Source organism: Oculina patagonica, chromosome 12 (assembly GCF_052425735.1).
Source record: "Oculina patagonica isolate OP01 chromosome 12, crgOcupat, whole genome shotgun sequence".
In the NCBI taxonomy this organism is placed as follows: Eukaryota; Metazoa; Cnidaria; class Anthozoa; order Scleractinia; family Oculinidae; genus Oculina; species Oculina patagonica.
In genome coordinates, this window is record NC_135769.1 from 25,155,649 (window position 1) to 25,181,237 (window position 25,589).

The 25,589-nt window shown below is 36.8% G+C and overlaps 1 protein-coding gene across 7 annotated transcripts; it reads left to right on the top strand.

The window, feature by feature from the left end:
- Positions 1 to 99: 99 nt before the first annotated feature.
- Positions 100 to 24,549, top strand: LOC144633869 (small cysteine-rich protein 8-like). 7 transcript variants are annotated; one of them, XM_078492774.1, is made up of 4 exons: positions 100 to 306; positions 23,550 to 23,632; positions 23,790 to 23,936; positions 24,370 to 24,549. In XM_078492774.1, exons 2-3 carry the CDS (start codon positions 23,557 to 23,559, stop codon positions 23,915 to 23,917), a joined length of 204 nt encoding a protein of 67 aa, XP_078348900.1. In that variant the 5' UTR covers positions 100 to 306; positions 23,550 to 23,556; the 3' UTR covers positions 23,918 to 23,936; positions 24,370 to 24,549. The 7 variants fall into 7 exon arrangements, 5 of the variants coding, with proteins under 5 accessions (XP_078348900.1, XP_078348896.1, XP_078348898.1 ...); XR_013567109.1 differs by lacking the exons at positions 23,550 to 23,632; positions 23,790 to 23,936; positions 24,370 to 24,549 and adding exons at positions 12,524 to 12,606; positions 12,758 to 12,910; positions 13,350 to 13,530 and having other exon boundaries at positions 139 to 306; XM_078492770.1 differs by lacking the exons at positions 100 to 306; positions 23,550 to 23,632 and adding exons at positions 11,048 to 11,179; positions 12,524 to 12,606.
- Positions 24,550 to 25,589: the final 1,040 nt, after the last annotated feature.

Consider the following 25,589-nt stretch of genomic DNA (forward strand, 5'->3'; position numbering starts at 1 on the left):
TATCCCGTCTTTCGTTGATATGTTTTTGACTTTTATATTTTAACAGCAAGCGCGAAGTTCTTTAGGGTTAAGGGCTTAAGGCTGGTCGATAAGTCTGTAATTGAAGCAAATACAGTCAACTCACACTATAACGCGGACACCTTCGGGACCACAATTTGGTGACCGTAATAGAGAAAGTCCGTAGTAGCGGGAGCTATTTTCAGTAGTTCTTATTCGCCTGGACTTCAGCTTTTATCCGTAATAACGGGGTGTCCGTAATAGCGAGGTGTTCGCAAGGCGGGATTTGACTGTACAATAATCACACTGGTAAGTCCAAGCGACACTAATTTTTTCCAATGTTTTTCGATTCAGGGCAAATTCAAAACAAGCTTGCCTGCGCGCGCGAATACAGCCGCCTCTCATCGCTCCCGCTACAACGTGCGAAAGTGTGTTTCGCACGTAGTAGCGGGAGCGATGAGAGAAGGCTGCATTCGCTGGCTAAAAACGAGCAAGTCAACTAAAATTAAGCTAGGCGCTAGACAATAACTAATCGGCTGCCTTTCAAGCAATGAAAGAAGTTTTTTCAAGGCAAAAATTAAAATTAAATCATAGCAATTACCACACGGATTATTTCCCTGATGTTCCCTGATGGAATATAAACCAAACATGAGCTTGGCGTATTCAAGAGCTCCAAACAACAATGTTCACCCGTTCAGACGTTCTTTTCTTTTTCGGATTGGCGGAAGAACTTAACCCTCCTTAAATAAGTCATATTTTCTTCTTGTTCGACCGACAGGTGCTCTAAAGGACTCTTTTTATCATTACAATTTACACAAAAAATATGAACGGATTTAGATTGATAATTATATATTTCTGAAAGCTGTGAAGAAACGGCAAGTTAATTACACTGAAGTAGCTTAATAAGAATTCCACATCCCTCGCTAATCAGGTTTCCGGCTTTAAATTTGACAACGGGTGATCCAAATGTGTTTACATCTGACTAGTCCAATTTCTTGATCCTCTCTCTAGGAAGACTTTGCTACATCTGGACTTATAAGAAAGTTGATAGAGATAATAAACTGTGTAGCGACTTGAATACATATATGAGAGCAGAGGAATAGGATACTGACAGAGGGCTAGATGGTCAATTAATTGTTTGACTAAGATATTGTTATTATCAGGTTTCGCCTTATTTCTTAAACGAAACTTTGTATCGATCTGTAACGATACAAACAGTATCGATATAAACAGTTTCACTGATATCTAGCACATCTCCAACAAAGAACAAGCATCTTTTTTAAGATTCTACTAGTTAAGGTTTTATTATAGAGATTTGATAATTTAATTTTCATAAGAAAACCAGTATTCCGCCGCACACTTTTCGATCAAAAGTGTTATCAACCGGCCTTAACCCTAAAAAACCTTGCGTTTTTAGTATAAAATTTTATTGGCAAAAACGTAACAAAGAAAGGCGGGACATTATAGAAACGTAAATTTACAAGAGAGATAGATCGAAAATTTTAATCATATAAGGCAGTAGGAGGCAAGCGTGGCCGAGTGGTTTAGGGCGCTGGTGTTGTAATCTGGAGGTCCCCGGTTCAAGACCGGCCCTTGCCACTAGCTGGATTTGTTTCTCGGTTGTCCCGAGTTCAAATCCTCGACCACGCTTTGTATATAGCCAACTGGTCTGCCTCCTGCCAGTTGGGATTTTTAACCTTGTTATGTTCATTTAAAATTATTTGTTTCCTCTGTTTCAGTGGCATGCCTGTAAACTAGCTATCTCGAAGAGATATGAAGCTAAGTGCATGACCACTATAAACATATATTTATTTTATTTATTAATCGGGCGTGGCCGATTTAAGGTTTACCCTTTGGTCGTCCTAGAGCGTAGTCTCCTGGCGCGGCCAAAAAGACGGGGATAGCTCGGGGTTGCTACAAAACCGCTACGGGTGACGCATACCGCAATGGTTTTCATTTTAGTTTTGACAGGAAATCGTTGCAGGCACACTTGGTCGACTTTTGGGTTAATGTGTAATCAGGTTGTGTTTTTTTGCTTCGGCGGAAGGACAGAGAAAAAAGCTTACGGGGCAAAGTACAGTATGGGGCCCAGTTCTCGGCCACTTTTGACGTAAACTTGTATTTCTTACCTCAGAAGAATCGCAGGAACTTAAAATTTCTCCCAGAGCTAGCTACATTATTCAGCTTTTTGGTGTAAAGCTATCGACCGGTCAAAAATTAATTTGCCCGAGCAATAATAAAAATAAAAGCTCCATTTGTGGGCCCAGTTCTCGGCCACCTTGGCCCAGTTCTCGGCCACTTTTGACGTAAACTTGTATTTCTTACCTCAGAAGAACTGCAGGAACTTGAAATTTCTCCCAGAGCTAGCTACATTATTCAGCTTTTTGGTGTAAAGCTATCGACCGGTCAAAAATTAATTTGCTTGAGCAATAATAAAAATAAAAGCTCCATTTGTGGGCCCAGTTCTCGGCAACCTTGGCCCAGTTCTCGGCCACTAAAAAGCTTGTCCGTAATTATCTGTAAAAAATGCTCAATTAATTTTCACAGTCATAAAATCACTCTGTAAACCTATTTATACTATATCGATCCCAAATTATTTTTATGATGCTTTGTTTTACTTTAGAAAAGAAGGATTTTAACGCGCCTAGTTGCCTATGTGCAGGTTCTGGCAAAACCGCATTGTGTGACCCGTGCATTTAGATGGTTTATTTTGCAGTGAAAAGGTCTTGAAAGATTTAGGTGTTGTAGAAATAATAGACAAGACAAGAGTCAGCTCAAAACTTAGAGATAAGATTGAACTTTATTTTTAAAACATTTATTTCTTTCATTCTGGCAGCAGCAGATGAAATTATATTAAAAACCAAGCGCTAAGCTGTGATAGCGAGCAGGGTGGCCGAGAACTGGCAAATACGCAAACGTCGCAAGAAAAAATTTCGAAGTAAATTAAGACCAAAAAATACAACGGTTCAACGAAAAGTTAACTAAAGCAGAAAGCTGAATTATTCTACGTTTCACATGCCAAAAATTAGCTCGTATGGTGGGGGCTTTTGGATAAAATACGAATTTAACTACATCCATGAATTTGGAGCCGTAAACAAACAACTTTTTTGGGAATGCAAATTCACCTACCTCCGCGTAAACTCGACGTGTGAGCTTTCTATATCGAATTGAACGATCAAACTCAAGATACTTAAAGCACATGAATCAGTCTATCGTTTGAAGGAAATACCTTTTTCTTTTGATTCAACTGGAGTGTGAAAAAACGCGTTAAACACAAAGTGGCCGAGAACTGGGCCCCATACTGTACTGATATTCACCATTGTGAAATTGCACTTACTTTGACAAGTTAAAGTTATTTTTGTAAATGAAAAAGGTAACGTCATTGATGTCACGCAGTGTTTTTTTTTTTTAGCAAACTAGATGGTTTGCTGGTTTCTGACTATGAATGGGGGTGTGATCTTGCGGTATATTTTTTGAGCCTGACTCCGCCGTAAAACTTTTTTTTTATTTAGCAAGAACTGTGTCGATTTTCATTTCTGAACAATTGGTCGTCAAGTCGTTTGTCACAAAGAGTAGAATGTTTGTACAGCATGTTTTGGAATTATTTTAGATTTGGTTAGTAAGACGCTTCTGAAGACCTGAGCAAAATATTGGGAATGTACAGTATTAATAGGAACTTGAATGGAATTTTTCACAAGTTGGATAAAGGTATCAACTGAAAAAAATGGAATTCAAAATGAGAACTTGGATTTTGTTGTAATTAAATTTTATCGCGGATTGGATGCATAATATCACGGCTTTGAAAGTCTTCAAATAATTAAAAAGGTTCCTTTCTTCCTTTTGATCTTATTGTTATTTTCATGTATTGATTATTCGAAAGTGGTTTTCGTTGATACGAAAAAAAAAAACGGGTTTTCACTGAATTGCTTGAAGTATTTTTAGACGTGATAATATTGGCTTAATCAAATTACATTGTGCACGAAATATTTGTTATTCTTTTGTCTTGAAACTTTGAGGAAATTGAAATTTTTGTTTGACAGTAGTGTATGAAAGGCATTTTATAGAACTGAATAAAAAATTAGAAACTTTGATAAAGGTTATTTCAAAGATTTATTTTGCCTGATTTTGAAGGGTTTCAGGAGTTTTAAAGAGTGCTGGTAAACGGCTGTATGTTGTTTGTGATTACGGATCTTATTTAGTTTCGAACGCTCTAATTTTTGAAAGGTTAAAACAGGTTAAAACCGGGCGGTTTCATGAGTTTTTTGGGTAGAAAGGTACGGTGGTGGTCAAAAAAAAAAAATGTTTAGAAAGGAATGACTGTAGTAGCACGTAAGTCGGAGGTTTGCATGAGTCACGGGGTATAGTATGCGTGAGCTGGATTTCCGGCGTCACAACGGCATGTTTTGTTTACTGAAAGATACACTCGACGTTTAGTTAGCTTAGTCGGCTTGGGAAACTATTTTAAAAATGAATGTTGTAATAGTTAATTAATAGTAATCTAGAATTAACCCACTCTCGATTGGAGTCTGTTCTGGATTCGCGCTACCTTTTCGCCGCGAAGGAATTTTGTAAAATTTCGCTAGTGGAAAGAGGTACTGTAAGAACAGTATCAATAACTCAAAAGGAGGAACTTCTTTGTAGCTCTGAATTAAGACGTATGATAAAATTTTAGAATAAGAAACTTTCGATATATGGTTTTCATATTGTTTTTGTCAATTTCCTTTTGTGGCAGATTTTTTGAGAATCAGCTTTTCTTTCGTGTGATGACAGACACAGGACAGAACGAGAGGTGGATGAGAAAGATGCCGAAGATGAATATATAGGCACCGAAAAACGACAAGAACCGTCAAGGACTTATCTTTAGAGGGCGGGGAGTTTTGGCATACTGTATTTTGAGGACTGGACTGGACTAGTAAAACGCGGACTAGTAAAACGCGGAATTGTAAAACGCGGACTAGTATAACGCGGACTAGTAAAACGCGGACTTGTAAAACGCGGACTAGTAAAACGCGGACTCAGGTAAAACGCGGACTTGTAAAAGGCGGACTAGTAAAACGCGGACTAGTAAAACGCGGACTTGTAAAACGCGGACTTGTAAAACGAGGGCTTGTTAAGCACGGACTTGTAGAGCGCGGACTTGTAAAACAAGCGCTTGTAAATCGGATAAAACTAAACGGTTTAGCGAGCGAAACAATTTGTGTTTGAAGCTCTTGTGTGTTTCTTCGACGGCATATTTCTAGCTTTTTTGAGCACTCTATGGTCTGTTTTAGCGTGGAGATGTTTTTGCAGTATAGCACATGTTCGTTCTGCAAACCCCTACTAAAACAACGGGATTGATGCTATGAGTTGTGTGCATATGTTTCTTTCTTTCCACTACTTGACGTCTGTTGAGTGCAGTCGTTTTTATTGCTCGCACGAGGTAGAACGGGGCCCGTCCAGAAATCAACAGTCAATCGTAAATAAAGGTGACGGGGTCTTTTTTTTTTTTTTTTTTTTTTTTTTTGGGGGGTAAATAAAGGTGACGGGCCTACACGACTCCTACGTTCGTGACATTAGAACATTTGCCGTTATATGTTCAAATTCGGTCTTTCGACCTTATTTGCTTCTGACTTCTTTCTGAGGTTACTGTTTTTTTGAGACATTATGTATTGAAGAGAGCCGTAAGATGATTGTGGCCAAGGAATTCGAAGTGTCTAGAGGCGTTTTACAAGTCCGCGTTTTACTAGTCCGCGTTTTACTAGTCCAGTCCAGTCCAGTCTACAAGTTAAAGACACATCAAGACCACCCCACTGTGAATTGCCATAGCACAGACAAAATTATAGTCAATATCTTATGTGTTTTTAAGAGAATTACATAAGAACCAAGGCATGTCTTGTCTTGCCTTACATTGACATGCAATAATTTGGAAATACTAAGCTCGTAACAGTTTAAGACAGAATCCATCAGGAATTTGAGTAACATTAATTTTAGTTACGCAAAAATTGAGCACCAGAATAATTTAAATCCTTGTGTTCTTTCATACCTTGTTAAAGGCTTGACATGTGATAACACCAACATAACACCAACAACAGTTCTTTATCAGTGGGGATTGAAGAAAAAAATGGAAACATCATCACACAGTTGACCCCCATGCAAAAACACTCCAGGATGTCACGGGGCTGTTTGGTGTCCGTCTGCCAATTTCTAACTTCAAATTCCAATGTTAAATTCACATTAAATTTTCAATATTTCTTAGTTGTCTAAATTTTACTAATTCTTTTAAAAAAACTATCACCTGCCAAACATCCCCAAAAATCACTCAAAAAATTACAAAATACCGCAATACATAGATACATGGGATGAGTGAAGTTTCCTTGGATTCCTTGAAACACCAACAAGATATTTCCGTTTAAGGTGGCTGATAATGGGTTTCAGTATTTCCCAGTCCTTATACTTTGGTTCAGGACTAAAAGCCTTCATCAATTGCTATTACAGTAATGGTATGAAACAAATGTTCAATCATTCATCAACAAGTTGTGATCATTTTCTTGACAATAGTAGTTCCCCGGTAAACAGTTGTAGTACTGTCCCATCAAAGTGCAATGCCTGGAAAATACCGAAAAGCACACGACCTTCAGGTGAAACCGCACCTTACAGTATTACCAATACACTGCACTTTGCTAAGTCTTAAAACTTTACATTGTCTATTCGTCTACTTCAATCGTTTATTTGTATTGTGTGAGATACATTTATAAATTGAAACCATCATGTCTTTAAGTAATAATGCAATCTCGACAACGTTCTAGATATTATATTATGCACACTAATACAGCTCATGCAAGCCCTGTGACTTACACAAACACAGTCGGACTGAGTGCTTAACTTAAGTAACTGCTTCGTGGTTTCTGCTGTACTGAACCCTGCCTTTCAAGGCAAAGCGCCCGATTTTAAGCTTCTCAAGCTTCTCAATGTTCTTGTTTATATTTAAAATCAATAAAAACACTTGTATAGAAACGTGAAATACAAAAAGAGATTGATCGAAAATTTTTATCATATAAGGCTTTTTGAAAATCAATATAAACAATAACACGTACTCTTGATGTAAGATGAAAATACTTTCCATCCACGCTAAAATAATTTACATGTAAATAACGGAAACCATTTAGAATCGTTTTTCAAAAGAGTCGTTCAAAAGCTATTAACGGTCCAAATATTGATTGGTGTTTTCCAATTATCAATAAAACGTTGTCTCGACACTAATGATCACTAGTGGCGCCAAGATGCTACTTAAAAAATTGTTTAAAACAAAGCTTTAGAAATGAAAACAATTTCCAATAGGCCATGATATTTTAACATGTATTATCTTCCTAAAAGCACTGCCACATCATCCAAAGTATAAACATCAAAAAGAGTTCCATAATAGATTCTTTAATCCTACCATCCCGACCGATTTTCCGCAATAATCCCGTCATCACCATTGATTTTATCGGCTGATCATTATCCCGATCTTTCTGTAAGGAAAGTTGAAGCTCCATAACGCGGCCCTCTCTTCAACGAAACTTACAAGTCCACCAGTACTGACTTCATGCGCTCACAAGATGTTTCAGGTTTTTCAAAGCGCGCGGTACTCGAATCTCCTTTTCTTCACGGTAATGTAGTTTTGTCTTTAAAATCGTTGTTGACACTGTTTATCATATTATTGTAGCCGTTAAGAGATTTCAGTTATACCATAGGCACGAATTCACATTAAATAGCATGGTTTCTCGAGCCCGTGCTGTGATTATACCAGCTGTCTCATAGTAGAAATATATGGGTTTGTAACTGAGCCGCTTTTAGGGTTCCCGCTGACTTCGTTTTCGTCGAAGTTTTCTTTTGCAAATCTTCGATTTGTTTTGAGCAGATCTTCGTTTTAAGGATTGAAACTGCGTGACAGTGTAGTCAGTGTAATTCACAGCCGAATAAATGTCTCACTTTAGCAACAAATTGCATAAATAACTGTTTAAAGTCATGAAAAGCAATATAAACAGTTGCTGAATTAAAACATGGAAAATTAACGTTTGTTTGGATTTGTTGCCGACTTTGTTCTGTTTGCTCAGTGTTTGATGTTATTTACGACATATGTTTTCTTTTCTAGTTTTCTTTTATACGACCCCACAAGCTTGAAGCTTTAACATTAAGAACTATCCTGCTCATCTTCTGCCTTATCAGTAGTACACCATCATCAAATGCGCATTTCCTCACGCTTCGCTGTCTGCAGCTACAAATTTTAGTCGTGGTTTCGTTGCAATCACTGTTGAATTCGCCGTAAAATGTCACAAATTGAGAGATGATCAGAGATGAGGGATATTTTTAAGTTAATTTTACGCGTTTTCTATTTGAATATTCTATCTGATCACGCGAATTTTTAAATCTTCGCCTCATTCCTGAGATCTTCATTTTTTCCGCGGTAGGATCTCGTCTTTCTTCGGAAATACCCATAGAGAGTCTCGTAACTGAATCAGAAATAAATAAGATAGTTTAAATTACCTCCGAAGCATTTTAATTGTTGTCTGAGCGATCACTCGATAAAGTTAAGTACGCTGGTCCCAGAAGTTTTCTTTCCTCTATCCAAGTTCTCTTTACCGCGGCTCTGTTGGCCTGCTCTGGGACCAGAGTAAATTGACAGCTTTTTCTCGGCGTTTCGCAAATCGTTTCGCAGTTTTCATCCTTCATAATGACTTGACAAGTTTCGGCTAGTGAGCAGCAAGGATTTTTATACCATGAGCTTGGGAAAACTGTAATAAATGCTTCTAAATAATCAATTTTACACATGAATATCGCGGGCGGGCCTGTAATCTGAGTACTAAAACAGGCCACTCTCTTTCTTACTCAATGATTTTGAAACCTGCAAGGACTTAAAATGTACGTAGTAAATTAAACAATTTCTTGTCAAAATTGAAGTGAAAAGGGGTTGGAATAAGTGGGCGAGGACTGAGTTCGCGAACGAACGTCTGCTAAGCCTTTTAGCTTCTTTAACTCAAAGTGAGCAGTCATTATTTTCTTGAACATCTGTGCTCCTGATCTGTGCGACGCGCGATTACGAAACCTGTTCGACTTCGGCCGCCCTCTCGTGTTCTTTATGGAATTTAAGCAAATCACGACGGCAACGGCTACGGGAACGTCGCTTAACAAAAGATTCAATGAGAAGCACAATAGTTCTGCACGTGCGTATTAAATCTTTCACTTTTCTTTGCCGTCCTCTGCAAAACAACAACGTGAAATGACCATTAGGTATTGTACGTTATAGGAAGAACGTGAACCATAACGGCTAATTTGTCAAGTTTCGATTTGAAATTGAATTAACATAATCAGCTGAGGATAGCTCTGACACCGAAAGGAAGATTAAATTGCTCTAGAGAACCGCGAGTTTTTAAGTAAAATATTAATTCACTTTTAAACCGACATTGTGGTTGCTTAAACTCCCCATTTCCTGAACAGCGATTCCTTATTCCTTATTTTTTTTAACTACCACATTGAAACAGGTGATCCAAAGGACTTTTTAATCATAACCAGTTTCCACATATATCCTTGACATTAAAAGATTAAAAGTATAAACAGATGTAGAGTCATAATCCAAATATTTCTGAACATAAAACGGAAGTTGTATATAAATTCGTGAAAGAAAAGAAATATTATTTTAACTTGCCACGTTAACGTAATTAGATATCCGCTAAACATATTTCCCACTAATCAGGTTTGTTTAAAGTCTGACAACGGGTGATCCAAATGTGTCAACGTCTGACTAGTCTAATTTCTTGATCCACTCTCTTGGAAGGCTTCGTTAAAACTCGACTTATAGGAAGATTAATAGAGATAATAAACTGCGATGCGCCTTAAAGTAAACATATAAGAGCAGAGGAATATAACACTAAGTGCTAGGTGATCAATTGTTTGACTAAGATATCGCTATAATCAGGTTCCGCCTTATTTCTTAAACGAAGATTTGCATCGATCTGTATCGATATATAAACAGTTTCACTGATATCGAGCATATCTTCAATGAAAAACGAACATCGATCTTTTTTAGATTCTACTAGTTAGGGTTTTATTAGAATTTTGATAATTTGATTTTCACATGAAAATCAGTGTTTTTTGGCAGCACGCTGCACACTTTTCGATCAAAAGTATTATTAAGAACTTCGCGCTTTCATGCAGTAAAAATGTAAAAGACAAAAAGATATCAAAGAAAGTCGGGGGTATAGGAACACGAAATAGAAAAGAGATAGATCGAAACTTTATATCAACGTTTGTTCAGTAAAATAAATAACACGTACTCATAACTACTTAACATCAAAGTACTTTCCACGCTAAAATAATTAACGTGTAAATTATATTTCGGAAAAGGAGTTGTTAAAAAAGCTATTATTATAACGGTCCGAAAATTGATTAGTGTTTTTCAGTTTTTAATGAAGACTTTGTCACGACACTAGTGGCGCCAAGAATCTACTAAAACACAGCTTTGAAAGGCAAAACAATCATACATTTTTTTAAGCATGCACTATTTCTGTGAAACCTGCCAATATTCTCAAAACACTGACACATCATCCAGATGCAAATATTTTCATGTTAAAACGCACGTTAAGTTACTCCGAAGGAATGCACTTTTCTTAAATTTATTTCTCGGAGAACCGAATATCACTGAAAGAAAAAGAACAACTTATGTTTGTCAATAATTAAAAATAAGGTTATGATAATTCCGCCAGGCGCATCCTTCGCTAATAAGCAGATGTGTTCACAGCTGAATCAAATGGTTTTACATCTGACAAATCCAATGTACTGAGTCTCTGTTACATTTGAGCTTACAAACGAAGGTTCTTGTATCAAATAAGTAAACATATGAAAAAGAATTGGATAGAACAAGGGAATGGAATAACTCTTTAACTTAACATCAGCTAAAAGCATATATAATATATGTACTTGGCCTGGGGAGATTTCAAAATAAAAGCAATTAAGCCAGACAGTAATGTTTTTGTAGTCAGTGTAACGAACTTACCAAGTAGGAATGCTTTTAGCTGATGCATGCAATGTCATCCATATTTGCAAAATACACGCCTACCTCGTAGCATAAATTATAGGTCTTAAGGGTTTAAAACTATTCTTGGTCAGTACTTGAAGAAAGTATTTTGTCAACGCGCTGTGATCCTTCGCAAGTTCCAAGAAAAAGGTAGGAATATCAAACCTGTTAAACAAACTTACAGCTTTATTTCTAATGTAACAAAGCGGGGAGTTCATTTGGGGCGTTTTGTTAAGTGCCGCTCCGCAATTGAAGCTTAAGAGTGACTCGACTTGTTTTCTTAGCTTGGGGACGGCCGATTTTTCTTTCTCTGAAAAAAATTTCAAAAGGCTGAAATAATACAATGAACAAATGATTGCTTATACGCTCGTGTTTTAGACATTTTAAATTGTAACACTAAAAGAGAGTATTTTTATTTTAAATAAAAGGCCGTAGGTATTTTGTGGTAACAATAATATATAAACTATAGCTGATTTTTCGTCAAGGGTTTTAAAAACTTAAATTATACGAATTTTGCGGCGAATCGTCGACACATCCTCATAAAAAGATTCTTAAAACATGTCTGTTAAAATTTTCTAAAAGTTAAACGAAATAAGTAGAAAGCTAAAAGCCAATGAAACCGATTTTTTCCGGAGCGATAGTCTTCGTGAAATGTTTTCATCGACTGTAACGTCTTTTAGTTTTAAACGCTACATTGTTAAATTTGTTTCTTTCCTTAAAAAAAAGTCCCCGAATGACGATGTTAGTTCAGTTCCGAACGCGTTACACTTGAAAACACAGCAAATGGCTCAACAAATAAAATGCTTGCGCAGTAACGCGAACGCGCTTACACCTCTAACCAAAACAAAACAAAAAACAACAAAATGGTTTTTTAGACAATATGCAAGTTACTGTAGATCGGCAATACGCAAGGTTACTAGTGTTGAAATTACAACAGCTCTAACGCCATTTTCAATTACACTGGAGGAATATGTTTAAAAAAAAAATGAAAAACGCAGTACTCTATTCAAGATTTTGACAATCCGCTAACTACAGCGGGTATACTTTTTTACATCTAGCATCAGGCGATCCAGATGGGTTTTTATATCTGACTATAGTCCGATCCAATTTCTCGATCCCCTTCAAGGCTTTGATAGAAGACTTTCATATATCAGAAGAAGCCTCTTCATTCAAGTCCAACATTTGAACGAAAATTTTATGAAATGAACAAAAAATTTATCTTTTATACTTATGATTAAGATAAAAAGTACAGCTTACCAGCTAAATCTTCGTTTCACTTCAGGTACCATTATATGACCGTGTTTCACAAGGAAATATTATACTTGCATCAAACAAAGCTCTTGAACTAAACCCGACTGAAATGAGCTTTGAGAAGTGAAATCATGATCATTTTAATCTCTCCATTTGGTTTCCTTTCCTAAATCCAACTAATCGGAAAACACTGCTCAGTGAATTTTGATAATTCAATAAGCTTATGACTGTTTTATGTTGCAGGAAGATTATGGACACCAAGTTTCATTTGTGCCTGTTACTGGTTATTTTGGGGAGCCTTACCATGCAAGTTCATTCCCAGCAGGGTGAGTTTGTTTTCATCACGACCGTACGCTGTTAGAATTTTATTTTTTAAATTACTTGTGGACGCGCGAATGAAAGTCAAATATTTGCCAGGTTGTGTTTGGAGAATGACTTTTTATGTCTAAGAAGAGAACAATCTTTTCTTGTTTACAGGGGCTTGTAAGCAGGTTGGAGGATACTGTACCTCTCCAAAAGCGCTTTGTCCTCCTGGCACTTATGAATGCCCTAATTTGTGCGCACCAGAATTCTATAAGTGCTGCTGTCCCAAATTCTGGCCTTCTCTTTGATGTTGATGTTATTATCAGGGTGAGTAAAATTATTAAAACATCATATGCATTGATACCTGTTCACAAAATATTCAACACACTTTTTCCCTGCCGAAGTCTTTTTTATCTCTCATCAATACATAACTGCAGAAAACACGTCTTTTCATACATCAGTGGAGCAGGAGAACCTTACTCACCATACCATTCTCGCTGTGGAAAAAACGATGTATGAGCATTTATGGACGCATGAATAAATCGATATCAACGTATCATCCACATAAACTGTTTTCGGTAATTTTAAACACCATGATTCGAACCACTTCTGCCCTTGCTGTTGTCGCCCAGATGTCAAAATAAGTTAAACAGCTCCACAGCAAAGCTTCGTTGTAACAATATTCTGAAAGATGATCCAGCTTAACTTTACAAGTGACAACTAAGTGCTATATAACCCTGGGTAAAAATCAGTTATTTTTTTGCAGGGTCAGATGGTGGCAATGATGTCTGTCTCCACAAATGAAATGACGGCCTTGACTCAGTAACAAAATGATAAACTGATAAAGTAAATGCTGGAATAATTGAGTAAAGTTGGGTATTCTTAAGGGGAAACACGGTAAAACATAATGTAAGACTAGGACAAATAAAGGCTGGATCATTGAAAAAGGTTCTTTTTGTCTCCATCGTTTTATTAATACTAAAGTTGAAAACAAGAATGAAGGAAGAAAGATAAATCAAAAGGATTCCATTGGAATCTCGGGATTAAACTTTTATATACCACTTTTGAGAGAAAAAGATTCAATTCCGTATACCTTCCCTAGAAAATGGTATCCCTTTCACATACCTATAATAGAAAATCTGCGTCCGTTTTCTTCATTTTTCACTTGAATAACCCCTTATTGCCTTAAAATACTTAGATGAGTCAGCCATAAGGTGTGTCTGTTCGAGACATTTTGAAAGGTCTTTTACATAAATAAATGGAAGTTTTTCCTACCCTTTCGTTTACTTCAACTCGTGACATCCGTACCATTTTATATAATTACAACGTTAACCTTAAAAGGTACCCCTTTTTTTACTTAAAAACTCGCGGTTATCTAGAACAATTTAATCTACCTTTCGGTGTCAGAGCTATCCTCAGCTGAATATGTTAATTCAATTTCAAATCGAAACTTTTTAAATTCGCCGTTATGGTTGACGTTCTTCCCATAACGTACACTACCTAATCGGGTCATTTCAAGTTGTTGTTTTGCTGAGGACGGCAAAGAAAAGTCAAAGATTTATAACGCACGTGCAGAACTATTCTACTTCTCATTAAATCTTCTGTTTAGCGACGTCCCCGTAGCCGTTGCCGTCGTAGTTTGCTTTTAACTCCCTAACGGAACACTAGAGGGCGGCCGAAGTCGAACAGGTTTGATTCGTTATCGCGCGCCGCACATATATTCAAGAAAATAATGACTGCTCACTTTGAGTAAAATAGGATCCAAATGTGTTTACGTCTGACTAGTCCAATTTCTTGATTCACTCTCTAGGAAGACTTTGCTACATCTGGACTTATTAGAAAGTTGATACAGGTAATAAACTGCGTAGCGCCTTGAATACATATGAGAGCAGAGGAATATGATACTGACAGAGGGCTAGATGGTGAATTAATTGTTTGACTAAGATATTGTTATTATCAGGTTTCGCCTTATTTCTCAAACCAAAATTTGTATCGATCTGTATCGATACAAACAGTATCGATATAAACAGTTTCACTTATATCTAGCACTTCTCCAACGAAGAACGAACATCTTTTTAAGATTCTACTAGTAAGGGTTTTATTAGTAAGAGAATTAATAATTTAATTTTCATAAAAAAAACAATATTCCGCCGCACACGTTTCGATCAAAAGTCTTATCAATCGGCCTTAACTTTAAAAAACCTTGCGTTTTTTCGACTAATTTGCTTGTTTACAAGCAGAAGTAGGAGATTAGGAGTGATGTGGGCAAATTTTGGAACATTCTTGTCTACTCTCAAGGGACTTTTTTAATTTCTCAAGGGACTGTTTTAATTTCTCAAGGGAGTTCTTTCCGCTTAGTGGGCGATGAAAGGGTCTCTTATTATTATTGCGTCAACACTTCCGATCTCGTGTTAAAGACGTGACTTGTCACATATTCCGCTGTAGGTGATGAAAGGGTCTCTCATTAGTATTGCGTCAACAATTGCGATCTCGTGTTAAAAACGTGACTTGTCACATGTATAAACGTTATATAACAGTTATTTTTATGCGTGAGTATCTCAAATGAGATGACACAACTAATCGAGAATGTGAGTGGTTCAGTGTTTCACAGTCTAAAGCGTTGTACTAGTACAAGCGTCTCACTCACTGAAGCCGGGCGCTAATATTTAACCTAAAATGATTAAGAACGGAAATTATCTTTTCTTTCACAAACTATTCGTCGAATACACTCCCTTTGTTCGTCTTTAAATGTTTTGTGAACAAAACTCTTGAGAGATTTTCTAAAACCTAGAAGAACTCGCTTTCTACTTCATTCCGCTCAACCTGCGCTCAACACTCGCCATGATAACAATTGTTTTTGTCTACGTGCGATATTTTTGGACCGGAAATTAGACTTGAACTCCATTAGCTGCTGTGGGTGATGAAAGGGTATCTCATTAGTATTGCGTCAACACTTGCTATCTCGTGTTAAAAACGTGACTTGTCACATGTATAAACGTTATATAACAATTATTTTTATGCGTGAGTATCTCAAATCCGATATGACACAACTAAGGATTTGTTTTCGCGACAATCGATTGCGTTAGTCACGCTTAACACGAGTGAATAATCATTTATTCGCGTTCTCAATTCAAGGGATTTCTTTTCGGTGTGGGTGAACAATGCGTCAGTCAACACTTGAAGGCAACGTATAAGTCGCGCTAATATTTAACCTAAAGGATTTGTTTTCGCGACAATCGATTGCGTTAGTCACGCTAAACACGAGTAAATAATCATTCGCGTTCTCAATTCAAGGGAGTTCTTTTCGGTGTGGGTGAACAAAGCGTCAGCCAACACTTGAAGGCAATGTATAAGTCTTTCACAGACTAAAGCGACGCTAATATGTAACCAAGAACGTAAGAACGCAAGTTTGGACTGGTACAAGCGTCTAACACACTAAAGGAGCGCTAATATTTAACCTAAAACGATTAAGAATGCAAATTTGTACTTTTACAAGTCTTTCACATTCGCGACAATCGATTGCGTTAGTCTCGCTAAACACGAGTAAATAATCATTTACTTTCTTCTTACACCGAGGATGAGGCAACATGCTTGTCCCAACTTTCAAGAAACCCTTTTCAGCGATAATATTTATTTATTTTAAAATTCCGCCGTAGCACGGAAAAATGAATGTTTCGCACATTTTATCGGGCAAAAGACGAGAAAAATACGCATAAGACTCACATTACGAGCTGATCGGATGGTTTTTAAAATTTGATTTCTGCAAAGGCTGATTTTGTGTAAGGCTCAGGTCAGTCATTTAAAGGTCGTAGTTTTCGTCACTGGCACGATCGTCTGGCGTCTTTGGTGGTGTGATGTAATACTCTTCGACACCACTGGTGATAGATCACGCTCTTACCGAATCCCATCGGAAGCACCGCCAAATCATCTTTTCTTTCACAAACTATTCGTCGAATACACTCCCTTTGTTCGTCTTTAAATGTTTTGTGAACAAAACTCTTGAGAGATTTTCTAAAACCTAGAAGAACTCGCTTTCTACTTCATTCCGCTCAACCTGCGCTCAACACCCGCCATGATAACAATTGTTTTTGTCTACGTGCGATATTTTTGGACCGGAAATTAGACTTGAACTCCATTAGCCGCTGTGGGTGATGAAAGGGTATCTCATTAGTATTGCGTCAACACTTGCTATCTCGTGTTAAAAACGTGACTTGTCACATGTATAAACGTTATATAACAATTATTTTTATGCGTGAGTACTCTCAAATCAGATATTTTCGCGACAATCGATTGCGTTAGTCACGCTTAACACGAGTGAATAATCATTTATTCGCGTTCTCAATTCAAGGGATTTCTTTTCGGTGTGGGTGAACAATGCGTCAGTCAACACTTGAAGGCAACGTATAAGTCGCGCTAATATTTAACCTAAAGGATTTGTTTTCGCGACAATCGATTGCGTTAGTCACGCTAAACACGAGTAAATAATCATTCGCGTTCTCAATTCAAGGGAGTTCTTTTTGGTGTGGGTGAACAAAGCGTCAGCCAACACTTGAAGGCAATATATAAGTCTTTCACAGACTAAAGCGACGCTAATATGTAACCAAGAACGTAAGAACGCAAGTTTGGACTGGTACAAGCGTCTAACACACTAAAGGAGCGCTAATATTTAACCTAAAACGATTAAGAACGCAAATTTGTACTTTTACAAGTCTTTCACATTCGCGACAATCGATTGCGTTAGTCTCGCTAAACACGAGTAAATAATCATTTATTCGCGTTCTCAATTCTAGGGATTTCTTTTCGGTGTGGGCCGGGGGTGTGGGTATATATGAAGAATGTATGGAACCGCTGAACTGTTTGTTTGCTTTAGTAGGCCGGAATAAGCGTATACGCGACACGAGTACTACAGTATATTCAATGTGTTTTCGATTAGGTTTTCTTTGGCTCCTTAATTTGCGGTTGAGTTTTGTAAACAGCGCGTTGTTGACTTCTAGGTTTCAGTTTTAATTTAGAATGTGATGTGGAAGTGTAAAGTATTCAGGTAAGCTAAGTTATTTTCAAGACTTCCACTCCTAAACAACATGAAAAGCGTCTTTCACCCTTTAGCAAAACACTACTCCATACCACAATTGACAGCCAACAGATAGACCATAGCAAAATAGTCGTAGTCTCATAGAGACCTTTGATTAGTATAAACTTTTATTGACAAAAACGTAACAAAGAAAGGCGGGACATTATAGAAACGTGAAATACAAAAGAGATAGATCGAAAATTGTTAACATATAAGGCTTTTTGAAAATCAATATAAACAATAACGCGTACTCTTGATGTAAGATGAAACTACTTTTTATCCACGCTAAAATAATTTACATATAAATAACGGAAACCATTTAAAATCGTTTTTCAAAAGAGTCGTTCAAAAGCTATTAACGGTCTAAATATTGATTGGTGTTTTCCAATTATCAATAAAACGTTGTCTCGAAACTAATAATCACTAGTGGCGCCAAGATGCTATTTAAAAAAATGTTTAAAACAAACCTTTAGAAGTGAAAACAATTTCCGATAGGCCATGCTATTTTAACATGTATTATCTTCCTAAAAGCACTGCCACATCATCCAAAGTATAAACATGAAATAAAAGAGTTCCATAATAGGTTCTTTAATCCTTAACAATCCCGACCGATTTTCTCCAATAATCCCGTCATCGCCATTGATTTTATCGGCTGATCATTATCCTGATCTAAGATCTTTTCTTGCACCTCTTTCTGTAAGGGATGTAGAAGCTCCATGACGCGGCCCTCTCGTCAACGAAACTTACAAGTCCGCCAGTACTGACTTCATGCGCACACCGTAAAGATGTTTCAGGTTTTTCAAAGCGCGCGGTACTCGAATCTCCTTTTCTTCACGGTAATGTAGTTTTGTCTTTAAAATCGTTGTTGACACGGTTTATCATATTATTGTAGCCGTTAAGTGATTTCAGTTATACCATAGACACGAATTCACTTTAAATAGCATGGTTTCTCGAGCCCGTGCTGTGATTATACCAGCTGTCTCATAGTAGAATTATATATGGGTTTGTAACTGAGCCGCTTTTAGGGTTCCCGCTGACTTCGTTTTCGTCGAAGTTTTCTTTTGCAAATCTTCGATTTGTTTTGAGCAGATCTTCGTTTTAAGGATTGAAACTGCGTGACAGTGTAGTCAGTGTAATTCAAAGCCGAATAAATGTCTCACTTCAGCAACAAATTGCATAAATAACTGTTTAATGTCATGAAAAGCCATATAAACAGTTGCTGAATTGAAACAAGGAAAATTAACGTTTGTTTGGATTTGTTGCCGACTTTGTTCTGTTTGCTCAGTGTTTGATGTTATTTACGACATGTGTTTTCTTTTCAAGTTTACTTTTATACGACCCCACAAGCATTAAGAACTATCCTGCTCATCTTCTGCCTTATCAGTAGTACACCATCATCAAATGCGCATTTCCTCACGCTTCGCTGTCTGCAGCTACAAATTTTAGTCGTGGTTTAGTTGCAATCAATGTTGAATTAGCCGTGAAATGTCACAAATTGAGAGATGATCAGAGATGAGGGATATTTTTAAGTTAATTTTACGCGTTTTCTATTTGAATATTCTATCTGATCACGCGAATTTTTAAATCTTCGCCTCATTCCTGAGATCTTCATTTTTTCCGCGGTAGGATCTCGTCTTTCTTCGGAAATACCCATAGAGAGTCTCGTAACTGAATCAGAAATAAATAATATAGTTTAAATTACCTCCGAAGCATTTTAATTGTTGTCTGAGCGATCACTCGATAAAGTTAAGTACGCTGGTCCCAGAAGTTTTCTTTCCTCTATCCAAGTTCTCTTTACCGCGGCTCTGTTGGCCTGCTCTGGGACCAGAGTAAATTGACAGCTTTTTCTCGGCGTTTCGCAAATCGTTTCGCAGTTTTCATCCTTCATAATGACTTGACAAGTTTCGGCTAGTAAGCAGCAAGGATTTTTATACGATGAGCTTGGGAAAACTGTAATAAATGCTTCTAAATAATCAATTTTACACATTTATATCGCGGGCGGGCCTGTAATCTGAGTACTAAAACAGGCTACTCTCTTTCTTACTCAATGATTTTGAAACCTGCAAGGACTTAAAATGTACGTAGTAAATTAAACAATTTCTTGTCAAAATTGAAGTGAAAAGGGGTTGGAATAAGTGGGCGAGGACTGAGTTCGCGAACGAACGTCTGCTAAGCCTTTTAGCTTCTTTAACTCAAAGTGAGCAGTCATTATTTTCTTGAATATCTGTGCGACGCGCGATTACGAAACCTGTTCGACTTCGGCTGCCCTCTCGTGTTCTTTATGGAATTTAAGCAAATCACGACGGCAACGGCTACGGGAACGTCGCTTAACAAAAGATTCAATGAGAAGCACAATAGTTCTGCACGTGCGTATTAAATCTTTCACTTTTCTTTGCCGTCCTCTGCAAAACAACAACGTGAAATGACCATTAGGTATAGTACGTTGTGGGAAGAACGTGAACCATAACGGCGAATTTGTCAAGTCTCGATTTGAAATTGAATTAACATATTCAGCTGAGGATAGCTCTGACACCGAAAGGAAGATTAAATTGCTCTAGAGAACCGCGAGTTTTTAAGTAAAATATTACTGATTCACTTTTAAACCGACGTTGTGGTTGCTTAAACTCCCCATTTCCTGAACAGCGATTCCTTATAATTATTCCTTATTTTTTTTAACTACCACATTGAAACAGGTGATTCAAAGGACTTTTTAATCATAACCAGTTTCCACATATATCCTTGACATTAAAAGATTAAAGGTATAAACAGATGTAGAGTCATAATCCAAATATTTCTGAACATAAAACGGAAGTTGTATATAAATTCGTGAAAGAAAAGAAATATTATTTTAACTTGCCACGTTAACGTAATTAGATATCCGCTAAACATATTTCCCACTAATCAGGTTTGTTTAAATTTGACAACGGGTGATCCAAATGTGTCAACGTCTAACTAGTCTAATTTCTTGATCCACTCTCTTGGAAGGCTTCGTTAAAACTCGACTTAGAGGAAGATTAATAAAAATAATAAACTGCGATGCGCCTTGAAGTAAACATGTGAGAGCAGAGGAATATAACACTAAGTGCTAGGTGATCAATTGTTTGACTAAGATATCGCTATAATCAGGTTCCGCCTTATTTCTTAAACGAAGATTTGTATCGATCTGTATCGATATATAAACAGTTTCACTGATATCGAGCATATCTTCAATGAAAAACGAACATCTTTTTTAGATTCTACTAGTTAGGGTTTTATTAGAATTTTGATAATTTGATTTTCACATGAAAACCAGTGTTTCGCCGCACGCTGCACACTTTTCGATCAAAAGTATTATTAAGAACTGCGCGCTTTCATGCAGTAAAAATGTAAAAGACAAAAAGATATCAAAGAAAGTCGGGGGTATAGGAACACGAAATAGAAAAGAGATAGATCGAAACTTTATATCAACGTTTGTTCAGTAAAATAAATAGAAACAAAAAACACGTACTCATAACTACTTAATATAAAAATACTTTCCACGCTAAAATAATTAACGTGTAAATTTCGAAAAAGGAGTTGTTAAATAAGCTATTAATATAACGGTCTGAATATTGATTAGTGTTTTTCAGTTTTTAATGAAGACTTTGTCACGACACTAGTGGCGCCAAGAATCTACTAAACACAGCTTTGAAAGGCAAAGCAATCACACATTTTTTTAAGCATGCACTATTTCTGTGAAACCTGCCAATATTCTCAAAACACTGACACATCATCCAGATGCAAATATTTTCATGTTAAAACGCACGTTAAGTTACTCCGAAGAAATGCACTTTTCTTAAATTTATAAGCGTTCTAGGAGAACCGAATATCACTGAAAGAAAAAGAACAACTTATGTTTGTCAATAAAACAACATAACGTTATGATAATTCCGCCATGCACATCCTTCGCTAATAAGCAGATGTGTCTACCGCTGAATCAAATGGTTTTACATCTGACCAATGCAATGTCAGTACTGAGTTTCTGTTACATTTGAGCTTACAAACGAAGGTTCTTCAATCAAATAAAAAAGATATGAAAAAGAATTGGATAGGAAGAGAGAAAGAAATAACCCTTTATCTTAACATTAGCTAAAAGCATATATATGTACTTGGCCTGGGGGAGATGTCAAAATAAAAGCAATTAAGCCAGACAGTAGTGTTTTTGTAGTCAGTGTAACGACCTTAACAAGGAGGAATGCTTTTAGCTGATGCAATGTCATCCATATTTGCAAAATAGACGCCTACCTCATAGCATAAATTATAGGTCTGAAGTGTTTAAAACAGAGCAATTCTCGCTATTCTCTGTCTGTTCTTGAAGACGGTATTTTGTCAACGCGCTGTGATCCTTCACAAGTTCCCAAAAAAAGGTAAGAAAATCAAACCTGTTTAACAAAGTTGCACCTTTATTTCTAATGTAACAAAGCGAGGAGTTCATTTTGGGCGTTTTGTTAAGTGCCGCTTCGCAATTGAAGTTAAAGAGTGACTCGACCTGTTTTCTTAGCTTGGAGGCGGCCGATTTTTCTTTCACTGAAAATTTTTAAAAGGCTGATTGAAATAATACAATATAACCTGATTGATTGTACGCTTATGTTTTAGACATTTTAAATTGTAACACTAAAAGAAAGTACTTTTTGTAGTGACTTTAGTATAAAAACACACACTGGTTTTTCGTGAAGGGTTTTAAAAACTTAAATTATACAATTTTGCGGCCGATTGGCGACACACCCTCATAACAAGATTCATAAAACATGTCTGTTAAAATTTTCCAAAAGTTGAACGAAATAAGTAAAACGCTAAAACGCCAAACGCCATTTTTTGCAAAAAAAAAAAAAAAAAAAAAAGCCGGAGATAAAGTCTTTATTTTTCGACAAAATGTTTTGATCTCAATAAAAACCAGTTCAAAGTAGACAATTAACAATTTGCTTGAAATTATATTTTATTTCCCAGTTACAACTTGTAAATGCTACTTTTAAACCTAACTAAAGTTACAAAATTGAATATAGTAAATGTTTCCTTCCTCAATTTAACCAATTTTCTCCGGAGCGATAGTCTTCGTGAAATGTTTTCATCGACTGTAACGTCTTTTAGTTTTAAACGCTACATTGTTAAATTTGTTTTTGTTCCTTAAAAAAAGTCCCCGAATGACGATGTTAGTTCAGTTCCGAACGCGTTGCACTTGAAAACACAGCAAATGGCTCAACAAATAAAATGCTTGCGCAGTAACGCGAACGCGCTTACACCTCTAACCAAAACAAAACAAAAAACCAAAAAATGTTTTTTTTAGACAACATGCAACTTACTGTAGATCGGCAATACGCAAGGTTAGTAGTGTTGAAATTACAACAGCTCTAAAGCCATTTTCAACTACACTGGAGGAATACGTTTTTTTATTCTATTCAATCCGCTAAATACAGCGGGTATACTTTTTTTACATCTAGCATCAGGCGATCAAAATTGGGTTTTATATCTGACTATAGTCCGATCCAATTTCTCGATCCCCTTCAAGGCTCTGTTAGAAGACTTTCATATATCAGAAGAAGGTTCTTCAGCCAAGTCCAACATTTAAACGAGAACTTTATGCAATGAACAATTATCTTACCTTTATACTTTTGACAACGATAAACAGTACAGCTTACCAGCTGAATCTTAATTTCGTTTCAGGTATCATTATATGGCCGTGTCTCACAAGGAAATATTATAATTGTATCAAACAAAGCTTTTGAACTAAACGCGACTGAAATGAACTTTGAAAAGTGAAATCATGATCATTTTAATCTCCCCATTTGGTTTCCTTTCCTAAGTCCGGCCAACTAATCGGAAAACATTGCTCGGTGACTTTTTATAATTCAATAAGCTTGTGACTGTTTAATGTTGCAGGAAGATTATGGACACCAAGTTTCATTTGTGCCTGTTACTGATTATTTTAGGGAGTCTTACCATGCAAGTTCATTCTCAGCAGGGTGAGTGTACTAGTGTTTTAATCACGACCGTACGCTGTTAGAATTTTATTTTTAACCTTACTTGTGGACGCGCGAATGAAAGTCAAATATTTGCCAGGTTGTGTTTCGAGAAGGACTTTTTATGTCTAAGTAGAGAACAATATTTTCTTGTTTACAGGGATTTGTGAGCAGTCTGGAGGATACTGTGTCCCTGAAAATTTCTTCGTTTGTCCTCCTGGCACTTATGATTGCCATTACCAGTGCGATTCAGAGTTTGAGAAGTGCTGCTGTCCAGCGCACCACTGATGTTGATGCTATCATCAGGGTAAGTAAAATTTTTGAAACATCATGTGCATTATATTGATACCTGTTCACAAAATATTCAACACACTTTTCCTCTGCCGAAGTCTTTTTTATCTCTCATCAATACATAACTGCAGAAAACACGCCTTCTCATACATCAGTGGAGCAGGAGAACCTTACTCACCATACTATTCTCGCTGTGGAAGAAACGATGTATGAACATTTATGGACGCATGAATAAATCGATATCAACGTATCATCCACTAATTTTAAACGCCATGATTCGAACCACTTCTGCCCTTGCTGTTGTCGCCCAGATGTAAAAATAAGTTAAACAGCTCCACAGCAAAGCTTCGTTGTAACAAGATTCTGAAAGAGGATCCAGGTTAACTATACAAGTGACAAATAAGTGGTTTATAACCCTGGGTAATAATCAATTAATTTTTTTCTTGCAGGGTCAGATGGTGGCAATGATTTCTGTCTCCATAAATGAAATGACGGCCTTAACTAAGTGAAAAATGATAAACATATAAAGTAAATGGTGGATAAATTGAGTACATTGGGTATTCTTAAGGGGAAACACGGTAAAACATAATGTAAGAATAGGAAAAATAAAGGCTTGATCATTGAAAAAAGTTTCTTTTTGTCTCCATCGTTTTATTATTACTAGAGATGAAAACAAGAACGTAGGAAGAAAGATAAATGAAAAGGAATCTATTGGAATCTCGGGATTAAACTTTTATAGATCACTTTAGAGAAAAAAAGTAACCCTTCCGTACACCTTCCCTAAAAATGGTACCTCTTTCACACATCTAAAATAGAAAAACTGCGTCCGTTTTCTTATTTTTTTACTTGAATAACCCCTTAAAAACAGTATATGAGTAAGCCATAAGGTGCGTCTGTTCGAGCTATTTTGAAGGTCTTTTACATAAATAAATGGAAGTTTTTCCTTCGCTTTTGTATACTTCAACTCGTGAAATTCCTACCCTTTTACATACTAACAGCCTGAAAAGGTACTCCTTTTAGGCGAAGCCTAACCGTTTAGTCCACTGTAGGGATTACCCCCTCCGGAGGTAAAGATGGTTTACGCTTGAAAGAATGTCCGGTTAGCAGCGCTGTAACCAGCCGAGAGTAAAACTGTACAGTAAAATTGATAACGGGCAAAACAGCCAAACTTGATTTAAAGCTGAAATAAGGTATAGGACTTTTTATAAAATTTCTTGAGCAGAAAACTACAGTAAATACTGTCAGATTTCGATATGTGTTAGATTACAACATGCAAGTGAGTGACATCAGGAACATAGTTCTATTGTTTACTGCATGGTTTTATGAAATGGAAATCACCGGGAAACGAGAATGGCCTGAAACTTTGCATAAGGGGAACTTTTGTTCATATTAAAAATATCATGGAATAAAACAGCTCTGTGATCATAAGGGTTTGAAATTTTGCTATGGCTTTCCGGGTGCTAAAACTTTACGGGACGTTCGAGAAACGGGCCCCTTGTTTGCGCGTTCCCCGGTTTGTGCTCGTCGGAACCACTAGCCTGTTCCAGGCGTTCAGTTAGTTGGGGTGCAGCACCAAAAACACCTCACCCATCCCCATAGTTTTTGCTCGCCAGTTCTGCTCCCCAGTTAACCAAAAGCGTGGAAAGTAACAATACTGCTTGAAGGTGAA